Source organism: Mixophyes fleayi, chromosome 8 (genome assembly GCF_038048845.1).
Source record: "Mixophyes fleayi isolate aMixFle1 chromosome 8, aMixFle1.hap1, whole genome shotgun sequence".
Taxonomy (NCBI): Eukaryota; Metazoa; Chordata; class Amphibia; order Anura; family Limnodynastidae; genus Mixophyes; species Mixophyes fleayi.
The window spans coordinates 27,440,624-27,454,247 of record NC_134409.1 but is presented as its reverse complement, the minus strand read 5'-3'; the positions used below and the strand labels follow the sequence as shown (position 1 = coordinate 27,454,247).

Here is a 13,624-nt window from a genome sequence, read left to right as displayed (position 1 = left end):
ATATAACTATATTTTGCAATGTGAATTTATTTAAATAAATGGAATGAGTATAGGCCATTACATTTCTTATATAATCTTGATTGCTTTTTTTGATACCAAATAATAAAGAACAATAGAAAGCGCAAACTCTAATAACCCCTCTGTTAATAATATAAATCACCTTAAAAATACTTTAGTAAAATAATAATATACTCAAGCAATAAAACATAGACCATCGGATACAGATCAATCTGATACTCATTTTGCAAATATTTAGTGTACTCAGAATTTGTATTTAGAACACTCCTCTAATTAACTCTAAAGTTTTACAATAATGAAGAAAATTAATATTGCACTATCCAGATATAAACTTGTATATACAACTAACACAACAATATTAGGAACATAACATAAATGTCCCAGATTTAATACAAAATGATCTTGTTATCTTAATTGTTTAAGTTGTCAATGGATAGATATCCGTTTATCTGGAGTAGGATAGCATGTAATATGTAATTGAAGTCATTAGCCGCACAAAGACGACCTAAACATGGTAATAGTATATGGATTTTTTCCCCAAGAACTAATTGTATCCAAATATTAGAGTTCTGTATAAGCAATTCTGCTTGCATGTGATTTTTTTTTATACTGAGTAACGTAGATTTATCCCTTTATTACATGCATACACTTTCCATCACATATAGCTTGGCCGTTACTCATCAGTACTTCCTCGATTGTGGAATTCTATCAGGAAAATATCTACTGACCATCAAAAATCAACATTTGGGGGTAAATGTATCAAGCTGAGAGTTTTCCGGTGGGTTTGAAAAACCAATCAGATTCTAGCTATCATTTATTTTGTACATTCTACAAAATGATAGCTAGAATCTGATTGGTTTCTATAGGCAACATCTCCACTTTTCGAACCCGCCGGAAAACTCTCAGCTTGATACATTTACCCCTTGATCTGCTTGCTAGACTTTTGAATGAGGTTTCTCAAAATAGATCAGGGTCTCTCAAAATAGATCTACTGGTTTGTGAACTAGATAGTAACTCTTTATACTTTACAATGATGACACACAAAGCTGAAGTATCATAATTATTCTACTTTAATGGTGGTGCATTTTAAAGTGAACTTGTAGCTCAGAAACAGTTGAGGCAGCCATGTTGTGTGCTGAACCAATATTCATAAGAAAGCAATCAAGTAATTAATTAATTAACAAACAGTGACATCATTGGGACATGAATATTCTTCAGAAAACAGTCTATGAATTGAGTAGTGCCTCAGAGATGTCACTGGAATCCTTAATATTGGTTAAGCTCCCATAATGGGGCTTTCAAACTTTGAAGGTGACAGGTGTACTTTAGCATTTTTCAGATTTTATTTTCATTTAGTATGAAAAAAAAACAATAAATGATGTCCTCACTTCAGTATCAGCTGACTCGAGAGCATGGTTCAAAATCCCCCTTTTCACAGAAAATTACTGCCAAATTTATCTGGGAATAAACCCAAGGTTCAGCCTTGTGACTTCTAGGAAAGATGGTGGACTTGGAGTTCCAAATTTGGAATAATGTAGCCAATTTAAATCACTCCATTGGTCAAGGATGTGGGTGGACACAGAGACAGCTGCACTCTTAACAACCTCCTTATGTCTTTCTTTGGTTTCCTCCTACACAGAGACTGCATTAGCCCATGCTCATAAGCCTCTTGGTGTTCAGCCCTTTGCAATAGAATATATAATTTAGCAACATGCCCTTTCTCCTCTGACCTACTATGGGGTAGTCTGGAGTTGCCCCAGTACTCTCCTCATTTTCATCCATGACTTGGATGAAAAGGAACTTAAAGTTCTTGAACAATTTCATGAAACTGGGAACATTTTTGTTCTACTCTGACCTACAAACTTCCACAGTTTCTCCATGGCACAGTTCCCCTAGTACCTACAGTTGAGGCTTTTTCTACACAGCTTGGAATCGTGTCAACCAGTCCTCTCACTTTTGATAGAAATTACTTAAATAACTGCTCTCCTGGTTCTGGAGATCAACCCCACAAACCATCATGAACTCAGATGAATTTCTGAACTAGGAGAGTTGTAATTCTTGTCAGACATTTGAAGAGGATTGTCCATATGCTTCATTCATTATCTGTATGAAAAAAACAATTTTACATTACTATTTCAATGGTACTTTGTCCCAGTAAACCTACACAGCAAGTTTCCTAATACATCAGATATGTGCTGGACGGAGGGCAACCACAAATGTTTTTTCTTACCTATTTGGTGGAACAGACTCAAAAACCAAACCCGTAACAGAAATCTGATCTTTAGCATTGTGTCTACTATAGCTGCGATAAATCCAAAATTTGTCTTTCTCTCCAATCACGGAGATCCCCAAACATCAAAGCAAACTCGTTAGGCACATTTTTAGTGTGGCTACCTGCCAGATTGCTTCTTCCTGTAAGACCCAGAACATGCGGCTCTTTCAATGATCGTCAAGTCTGTTTGACAAATTGACGGAATGGAATTCATGACCAGTATTCTAAGAGGCTCTACTGACTTGTTTAATATAAACTGGGCATCATTCATAAGCAGACTTCTCTAATATATTAGTAACCATACTAGCTCCTTTTCCCCATCCGAGTGGGTTCCCTCTCCTTCCTTCTCTATCCCTCTTTCCTCACCCTTTCACCTTCCCTTATCCAACTTAACTCCTTTCCTTATACATTTTCCCTTTTCCTTTATATAAGTTCAAAAATTGCAGCATCAAACCGTTTCCTTATTATATTATGAATTGAAATCATTGTATACTTGTCACGTCTCAGATATGTAATTTGTCTATCATCAATATGTATCTTACTTCAGATTCCTTTAATGAAAAGTCCTTATAGAAAAGCACATTACTAAAGTAAAACAGCCAATTTAAATTGCAGGGAATTAATTAAGCAATTCTCTTTCAGCTTACTGACAGTAATATAAGTCAATAGCAGAAAACAGCTTTTCCGTATGTTTCTTTTCCTTTTTTTTATATTATATTATCATTATCATCATCTCCTTATAACAGCTCTCTGCGTGTCTCCAATACTCTGACCATAACACATTTCTGACAATGGAATTTTGGCACAGAACCAGATCAGTTTAAGCACATTTATTCTGTAAATAATTAAAACAAGAAATAAAATTAGAAACAAAAACCATAACAGAGAATCAAATATGCAGCGTGAGATTGTAAATGTGGTCTAATTGCGTTTACCTCTAGTCAGAATCAATAGCAAGAAAACATAAACAGCCTCAATAGATTAGCGGCAAAAAAAACACGACATATAGTAGAAGTATAGCCACAACAGCAGAAATGCAAACACTAAACTTCAAATACCAAGGTGTGTCTTTTTGGTACTTTGGATGACAGTTTGAACAAGTCTCTCTATCATTATATCTTTATTCTAACAACTCTAACAAAAAATTCTATAGCCCGTTCGTGGCTTGCTGCTGAAGGTCCAGGGTTTAAAAAATGTAGACTTTTTGTGAACAATATGATGAACCATGGACGGTATTATGCATAGTAGCAGAAATGTAGAACATAAGTATCACAAGATCTGGTCCCGATGGTATACTTTGTAATATAGACTTTGTGCTGATGATCTTGATAATGGTCTATAGATATAGACTTTGTGCTGATGATCTTGATAATGGTCTATAGATATAGACTTTGTGCTGATGATCTTGATAATGATCTATACGATATACACTATACCAGCATTTTCATTTACCTCCTCTGATGGACTCCTGGGGGTAAATGTATTTAACTGCAGATTTTGCAAGTCAACGATATTCGGCGGCTATGCAGGGGAAATTTAATACGACAGTGTCTTTAAAGACAAGTTCCTGTAGTGTTCTCTATATGTTACCCTGGATGCAACTTGCATTTCATGTTTGCTGTTCGAAACTTATATCAATTCTGATGTGCACGTACACGCTTGAATACTCATATATATTGTTTATTACTGTTTATTGTTTGGACATGAATATATATCTTGTCAACTTCATTCATTACCACATGTACATTGTTTAGGATGTTAGGGTGATTTCCCGTTTTGTTTATTATGTTTATTCTATCTTTTTGTTTGTTTTTGTTTCTGTTTGTCTATAAAATCAATAAATACTACTTGATTAACAAAAAAAACCCATCAAAATACCAACACCATATGAAGTTCACAGCAGAAAGAGCATCGCAACAGTTGCGTTGAGAAGAATATGGCTTTTACAGGACTTTGACTAGGGCCTCATGTACAAGGCACAAAATTGTCGAGGTACAGAGCAGAATCCTCTGTGTGCCTCGATACGTGAATGTGTGCCTAGATTTCCATCAGAGCACATGGATGTGCATAGAAAGATGACAACATTTGAGGAAAAGCAAGTTAGCACTGGCTAATAGAAGAAGGTGGGTGGAGTGAAGGTGTTCTTTGCTCAGTATGGACACAGCTGAGCCTAGTTTTGCAGAGCAAAGCAAAAAAAAATTAGATTTAATTTTGCAGGGTGAGAATTGAAATGAGATAAAGGGATGGAGAGGAATCTTAATGAGATCCAATAACACTTTGATGGAGAAGTGCTTTCTCAATTTGCCTACATGTAATAAAGACAGTACGAATGTTAAATTAAATACCAATACAATTTAAAGGGATGGTTCTAAAGTAGTAGGAGGCAACACTTTGATGTAACGTTTACACTTTTGTGGAGGCATCTCCAGGGAGTGGCGAGTAAGTGTGCACCCTGAAATGCTCTAGGCAAACAACCCGTGCTCGCTAAGGCATTTTGCAAGGTGCGCATCCAGTGCAGTTTGGTAGTCAGGTCCAAGTGCTATGAAAGAACTGTTGGTAATTTTGCAATAAAAAAGGAAAATAATACAGAGCTTTGTAGAGATATCTGGACCCATATTCTTATACTGGATTAGAGGACATAATGCCTTAAAAGGTACAAGTCAAACATTATTACTTTTTGAAACCATCACAGACATGGTTCTGCGTTTTGAGAATATATCTTAATAACTGTATCTCTGAAGGTAAATGACAGTAAAGACTTTCAGCCTCAGGTAGAGTTGTAGTTGTAGGGTGTATATAATGTAAAATCTGTCCAAACAATTGCACAATGCGTGTATGCTGAGCTGCATGTATGTTAAGATACTTTATTAAATGGGTCTGCTGCATAAAGATATTTTTAAAGCTTATGATATGCTTTAATCGTATCATGAAGCAGTATAGATACCAGCCGTCATCACTGATGTTTTATTGTAGAACAGAAAATAAATAAATAAAAATAGCGTGTCCCCCCAGTGCTGTTTGCGGCTTTTGCAGAGGGACCCTGATCCGCACCTGAAAATGCCGCAACTAACCCACTTTATGAGCGCTTGGATCACTTTTGAGGTGGGGGACTAATTTTTATTTTTTTTTAAGAAAATGTTATTTTTTTTTTTACACAAGTCAAATCTCCAGTTTGATGATCCTGATCATCAAAATGGTATCTTGTGGCAGCGGTCAAGCTACCACAAAACAGATATGCCACCTCTCATTGTCCCACAATTACATACCCTTACCATACTGGCTCTACACTTGCCCACACCTCCCTTCCACCATTCCACCTTTCACGTAAGGAGTAGTAAGAGACTGCATACAGATGCAAGATTACACATTTTTTTAAGCGCATGTGCAGTATGGAAGTGCATATTAAATGCAGAAAACGGAAACGTACGTCCTATTCTACATGAGCCCTATGTTAGAATGATGTGCTTTGTGGAAACTCATGACACTGCCTGTCTTAAACTGTTTTATTGTTTAAGCATCAACTGCAACTATTACCTGGGGTTCTTCTGTCTTTGTAAGACATTATTTATAAACCCCCAAAATATTTTTTGTATTGATAAAACCTTTAGAAATAAGACAGAACTTAAAATACAACTGTCACCTATTTATTTCAGTTCACTAAGAGCTACTAATTACCCTATGGCATTAAGGGGCTGATGCAGAGTGACACGTACACCAGTTTGCGTAGGGTTTCTTGTGTGAAATCATTGTACACACTTACACCTGCCTGCGCCTGGAGAGGCAGAGCAGGTGAGGGAAGGGAGTTTTAACGTGGGCAAGCAGGGGAGGCTGGGCTGGGGGGCAGGGGCAAGTCTGCCCCCTGGCCTGGTCCCATAGAGGACTACCTTGGGCTGAATCACTGGGCCACCTGCATCTTTTTTTCCTTTAAAATGATCCTAATCAGGCTGCTAAGTTGAGTCTTGCCCCCCGGGCTAAAATTGGCCAGCCCCCCCCAGTTGATGAGTATAGTAAAGACCTGTCTACACAAATGCAGTTCATGCAGGCCTGCTGAAATAGGCCTGTTAGGAAGCGTATCTTTTGCAACTGCTAGAGAGCAGGTAATACTCGATGATGATGATGACTTATCGTAAACCAGGTGCATAAGCTCCTTATGTATACTGCTCTACATATATGTGGAAATACGCTTGCTTTCCATGTTCTTTTTTTTAATAGTGGGACTGTGGTACCGATCAACAGTAAGTTCTTCTACCACAGAAGACAAGAAAACTGAATAATTTTGAATTTCAAGAGCGTCCGACACCTCTGCACCTTTTTCTGTTAATATCTTTGAGTAGATGATTAGACAGCCAACCAATCAGAACCCTCAAACCAAGAGGTGTCAGAAAGCTTGAATTCAAAACCATCAAGCATAGCTGTTGTCTTTTGCTATTTGTAGACTGTGGTATTATGGTATTATTTTAATTCTTGATTTCCTTGTTATCACCTTTGAGTATGTGTTTGTTTTTTTAAACCAGTTTTCTTCCAGTTTGGCTTGACTAATAATAATAAGTTATGATGTAGCAATAATAATTTACGTCATAAGATCAGCAGAATCATATATTATGAATTGCAGGTTTATCAATATCGTAAAACTACACAATCAACAGAATTGTAGGTGTTCTCTGTGGACTTATGTCTCTCTTCTTTCCTCTGTCTTGGCACCCTACAGGGAGGATTTACATAAAGTAGATGTAATGAACTATTGCCAGCACAACGTGAGCCAGTGTCTGCGTTCACAGGGACCAAGGAGCCATGATGATGCTTTGCTATGGCAGGTGCTATTGCAGATGTGTCGGCAGAATGGGGTGCGTGGAACACAACACTACAAATCTACCTCGCGTTCGCACTGAACAAATGTCACTTTGCAACATGCATGGAGTGCTGTTTCTACATACATTTATAGTACAGTCGATCATATATTATGTAAATATGGTTTTCCTTAATTAACATTATGCAGAATCCTTTTATGTTTCTGGTTTTCGGCCAAGAGTTCTGCTTGTAGTAATTAATTGCTTTGTTTGCATTACGGCGTGGAAGAGATTTGTAGAATTAAACCAATTTTCTTTTTAGTTAATGTTACAAGGATCTGGCCTCTTTTTGATGTTCAGCACCTGTCCCAGGGCATTTTATTTTTAAAAGTTTATAAACTTTCACTGAAATTGTAGCTCAATTAAGATACAATTTAGTATAATGCAAATCGTTTGGAAAGGCATTAAGTTTTTCACAGTTTTAAAATGCTATATGTAGAAGTTTTTAAACCGCTAAAGCGCATGTGGTTTAGGCAAAACTGTATGCGGTTTAAGCAAAACCAATGGTAAAACTGGGTGGCAATCATCCACTTTTACCGCTCCCCTAACAAGCCACTGCCATTCATCATCGGGACTGGTCTTCAAGAGGAGGGGGCTGAAACACAATCGGGATTCCTCATGGTACCCTTGGGTGGTGGGTTGTAGGATACTAATATTAAAATATAGTGTTCTGGTTACACTTCAAGGGCGAGCATGCACTGGTGTGCAAGTAAATACAGGTCACAACAGCGAACGCTACAAATTTTGGCCCCCGTTGTTACATAATTAAATTAATGTGCCCCCCCATTGTATAATAATACTTAAATGTGTCCCCGAGATATAATAAAGAATAAATGTGCCGCTAATGTATAATAATGAATAAATGAGCCCCCGAGTATAATAAGGAATGAATGTGCCCCTTTCGACTAATAATTTATTAGTGATATTGTCCCATTATTTTATATATAATTATTGCCGTCTTATATATACTGTCATGCATTGGTTAATTTAAATACTTACCTATTATCTTCTTATAATCTTGATCCGATGCAGTCCACAGGTAATAAATAAACCCCCAGTAAAGAAGCTTCGCACTGAGGTGCAGTCTCTCAACTCTCATGGGTGCGGTTTGTAAACCATGCGGTTTCATGTGCAGTTTGGACTTTAATACATTACACAGTTTGCATCCCAAACATAAATCTGCAAAACATTGTGGTTTTGCAAAACTGCACTTTTTTCCCCCCTTGGTTTCAGTTGACTGAATGTTAAGTGATTTTTCTCTTTGCATTATATTAGTTGTTCAATTAATCTTAAAAGGGTGTTATTTACTTTTGGTGTAGTGATAGCACCCCATTTAGTCCTGTGATGGGGTCCTGTAATGCCATCACGGCCTGACCAGGAGCATGAATACAGGTAATAGTGTAGGTTCCAGAGGGTACAACAGAAGACCTTTCTTTTCTTAGAAGTATAATAAGTTATATTTGCGGTTAGTATTTGACAGACTATGTCTTATGGAATGCAGTTAGTTTCCCAAACAAAAACATATATAGCTAATGAATGTAAGAAATGTAAACATACTTTTAACCACAGTATTATTCTTTTTCAAAATAAGTGGTCCCTGTGTTTTATTTAGCATATTGCTGGAACAGATGTGGCAGAACTATTGCTTCAAGACTGTAAGAGGGGCAAATACCAGAAAGCGGAAGAGCACAGTGATCTCATCTATCTCAGCGAGGAGCCCCATCTCATACCTGATGGTACACAAGTGGATCTTCTGACCGGGGAGTCCCCACTTAGGACTGAGACCTCTGCACGGCAAATGGAACATTTCACTAAGCTGTTGTTCTTTGGTCGAAAAAAAGCAAGTTGTCCACTTTATAATGTAGACATTGTTTCCAATGCTGGTGTGCTGGGTCAGTCTGCTAAACCTATAGAATCTGCTCTGATAACAATAATATTCTTTGATTCTTGGCTTTATTCTGTTTGGTGTGCTAAAAATACTTTCCTTACTTCTGTCTGTTTCTATTTTACTTAGCTGTATCACTTTAAATGAACGCTTATTTCTGTCGATCCACCGCAAGTGGGCTTATTACTCTAAGACGCTAAATGTGTAACAGTGATTCCATGTTCTCGTCTTCTACATCATTTTTAAAGTAATGTCTTCTGTAATTTATGTATTTTCACTTATCTCAGACCAGACAATGTAGATGAACCCTAGTCTTACTACTGTCATTGGCTTTACGGACAAGCATTTTTCCTATTCTTCCTTCCATGTTTTTGACTACAATACATTAAAGGTCATCTAATTGCAAACTATATGGGTGCACAATACATTTCTATTTGAATAATTGTACATTCTTGCAAAAAAAAGAACACCCACAGCACAAGTTTATTTTAGATTCTTAAAGTGCCCCCGCAAGCAGTCTCTGCACAATCAATTCTACCTCGACCTTGGGTTTTAAAGGTCAAGGTAAAATTGAAAACTGTAGAAAACGAAAATAGACCTTTTAAAGACCTGCCTACTATCACTTTAGCACTATCTGCTTTCTTTTTCTTTTTATGGTTTTCCTCCTGAAAACTAATTTTTGTCTTATCTAATGAATCATGAGAGTGGGGGGACATTTGGTACTACATCTTACTTTTGTGTGTTTAAGCTTTTATATTACATGCTCCTTCCTGTCTGATGTGGACCTGGAAAGGGCCAATGGCGTCCATTTTAGTGTAGGCCGAGACCTGCTTTCCACCAGCTTCAAGGGTGTGTGAGAAATGCTTTTCCGAGGAACTAGGCGCCGTCGCTCTTCACTAAACTTGAATCTCATTTTAATAATCTAGTCCTACAAAAAACAATGTTATCTCTTTGTGTATAACTATAGTATTTATGTACCGCGCCTCTACTCAGCAAGGGATAGTCCTAGTGTTCAGCTCCTTCTATCAGAAGAGGCATACGCCACCATCTGGGCAAACGGGGGCATTTGCACTAAATAGCATTTGTAATGTATCATCATCATCATCATCACCATTTATTTATATAGCGCCACTGATTCCGCAGCGCTGTACAGAGAAATCACTCACATCTGTCCCTGCCCCATTGGAGCTTACAGTCTAAATTCCCTACTATAGACACACACTCACAGACAGACTCATACATACAGACAGACAGGTAGAGTCTAGGGTCAATATAGCAGCCATTTAAAGTACTAGTATGTTTTTTTTGGAGTGTGGGAGGAAACCAGAGCACCCGGAGGAAACCCACGCAAACACAGGGAGAACATACAAACTCCACACAGATAAGGCCATGGTCGGGAATTGAACTCATGACCCCAGCACTGTGAAGCAGAAGTGCTGCCACTACGCCACCGTGCCCTCAATTTTCATAAAATGGCCCTATCTGTCCATAGATAGAAGCTTAAATCAATTTCCTCATAGCTCTAGACACCCTTGTTACAGAAGGTAACCCTTAGTTTACTTTGTTATGCCAAGCTGGAGTCTTCAGAGTTTTTCCCCATCTATAATGTAGTTTTTTTGTTAGTTAGGCTAGAAATTTATTTTGTGTATGGGAATTTCTATTGCTTTTACATTTGAAGGGGTTGCGCAGTCCTTTCCTTCCTCTGGGCTTGGGGGCATCATTGACACTAAGCAAAGGAAGCCTGAAGACTCCATTAGTTTTGTATCACTTACTGGAGGCTAAAGACACTAGTTGCTGGACTTTATCCCCCTCTGGCTTTCTTCAGAGGCAGGAGTCAGCCAAAATCTAGCCAACATCTGCCACTTCCTCCGTGTATCCTCCTCACAGCCCCACCGGTTTGTCCCCTCTGCCCATAAGACATGGGTTTAAGACATGGGATTTAGTGTTCTACTGTCTGTGCACATCATTTGGTTTGGGAGACACTGAGAAGCCTATTGGAGGGTGACTATTCAGGAGAATAATCACTACACATAGAAGTCTTCGAGGACATGGTAAGTTAATGGGGTACCATGAAAAGACTTCATTGTGCCTTGGGGAAATCACAACATCTCCTCCTTATAGCCCCCCCCCCTTCCCATGCCCACACTTCCATCCGTCTTTTTTCTTCAACTCATCTTTTAGCCACCAATATTGATGATGATGTTGTCCTCTCCCATGTTCCCCATGCAAGGGGGCATCCCTCGCCCAATTTTGTCACCTCTACCTTCGCAACATTGCCAAGATACACTCTTTGCTCTTCCTGAATGCCACTAAGATGATCGCCCATGCTCTTGTCATGTCCCATCTTAACACAATCTCCTCCTCTCTAGCCTGCCCACCTCCCACAATCTCTCCTTTATGTCTCAAATAATCTTCCTCTCCTGCAGTGCTTCTCTGCAAAGTCCACCATTGACTCCCCTTTCCCTCCAGAATTCAAGCCTATTTTCTACCACAGGATCTGGACAAGGACCTGAACCTATCCTCCCTCAAGGTATCAACATATCAGCTTAAGTATTCCTTTCCTAAAAGCAGCCAATACTTTAAACAGAAGTTTATTGCTTCTTTGAAGCAGTCTGCCATATCCTGTCAATTAAAGGAACTTCACTAACAATTTAATATATAGCTATACTGACGGCTAGTTCTTTTCTGTGAGAGCTCATACAGATTCTGCCTCTTGGGCACTAGACAGCTTTGCGGTCTTTCCTCCACTTGTGTACTATGTTTTACAATGTCATTGTGGCTGCCTCTAAGTCTGCGTCTTTTGCTGGAAAGTTTAATCATTTCTTGTTAACTTTTCAAGTTTTGGTTAGTTTTCCATGATGTTCAGTTGCTACCCATTTTCCACCACTTTTGAATACCCCCAAACTTGTCTGCACTTACACATGGCCTGTTCACTTACTATTAAATACTTTTCTTGGACGCTCTTAATGTCAGTTTAGTAAGTTACCCTCCTCTTTGACCAATTTCCTGGCTTTGCCAGTTGAATCCAAAGAATTCTTTCTATAGCAGAAGTGTCTAAAGTTATCAGGATGAGTCAGATTTAGGATACTACTTTTGGGGTGTCATGCCTCCCAGTGGTGAAGGAATAGACACCACAATGTCTAAATTAACATTACGGACTTCATATATTTTTGGTGGTTTGGTTTAGTGTCAGCTTACTACCACATCATAGCAAAAAGTGGTAATATTCGCATTGCGTGTCATACAATCCCCTAACAAAGGTAAAATGTGTGTATGTTGTGATATTTGAGAACAGATTGCCTTGCTAGTATTGGCACTTTTCATCCCTTGAAAATAACATCTAAATAGTATGCAACGTCCTTCCTAATAGTATATGTGTTTTAATCTAAAGGAGGCTCTTGATTGGGCAATGAAGAATCACCTTTGGGGACACGCGTTGTTTTTGTCCAGCAAGATGGACCCACGGACATACAGCTTGGTAATGGCAAGGTAATTGTAATTTTATCTGATCAATCATCATCAGACAGAAAAGAGTGATTATGAATGATGATTGATTAGCAGAGAAAGGGGAAGGGATGAGCTTATTTGGGAATTGTTGTAATTAGAAGAGAGAGGGAGCATCTATAAGATCATTACTTGTAAAAAAAAAATCTAATTGGTTAAGGTCAGTCATTACTTGCAGGGAATATAATTGATTGAGCATCGACTACAAAGAAAGTGATTGAATAAACATTAAAGTTCAGGTGGGGAATTGATCAGGCATTACTTGCAGATGGGTGTAGTCTCTCACCATTTCTTCCACAGTATGGCTCCTAATTAAGTATTAATGAGGGTTTTGTTGCTTTTTTTTCAGGTTTACTAGCACTTTGGCTGTCAATGACCCACTGCAGACTCTGTTCCAGCTTATGGCTGGCCGCATACCACAAGCTGCAACAGTAAGTAAGACGTTTCTGGTATTCCAATCACTGTTCCATTCTACAAAGGTCTGATGCTCAACATCGTACAAGAAAACACACAATAACATTAACAACATCCAGGGCTATGAGCACAAATGTGCCTAGCAACCAAACAGTGATTTTCTTTCATTTATTTTTCTACACTGCACAATAAATATGTCTGCATCTGATTGGCTGGTATTGGTTATAGCATTTTTGTGCACAAATTACAAAGATGTTTTACAGCAGATGACATGCTATATATTGAAATATTGTGAAAGGACAGGCTATTATTACTCCATTTTTTACAAAATATCTGTACAAAAGGCTACTGTAACCTATAGCAAGCAATCCGCTTCTACAATATTTATAGCACACTTTCAGAATGACAGATTAGTTATGATGGGTTATAATGGATTAGATTTTATAAATGTGCCCAATCTCCTGTTTACATTACAGCAGTTAGATGCTACTTTATGATATAGTTCTGACAAATGTAAATGTAAACTTCATAGAAATGTATTTAGAATGACTTGGGAGAGTAGATTGGAAAACATATTATAAAATATGTGCAAGTGAACACATATTTGTTTATAAGAAGCAAGAGTCTGTTTTTTTTTTACTCAAATTCTGATTATGTCAAATGTTGGCATCATATTCTCTTCAA

At 38.0% G+C, this 13,624-nt stretch overlaps 1 protein-coding gene across 3 annotated transcripts in view; it reads left to right on the top strand.

Moving 5' to 3' along the window:
- The window catches only part of SEC16B (SEC16 homolog B, endoplasmic reticulum export factor), a 111,661-nt gene that overhangs the window by 27,482 nt on the left and 70,555 nt on the right, over positions 1-13,624 (top strand). For all 3 annotated transcript variants that reach the window (XM_075182208.1, XM_075182207.1, XM_075182205.1), the window contains exons 9-12: positions 6,999-7,134; positions 8,750-8,977; positions 12,414-12,511; positions 12,876-12,957. In XM_075182208.1, coding sequence (XP_075038309.1) covers positions 6,999-7,134; positions 8,750-8,977; positions 12,414-12,511; positions 12,876-12,957 — 544 coding nt within the window. The remainder of the gene's footprint in view (positions 1-6,998; positions 7,135-8,749; positions 8,978-12,413; positions 12,512-12,875; positions 12,958-13,624) is intronic.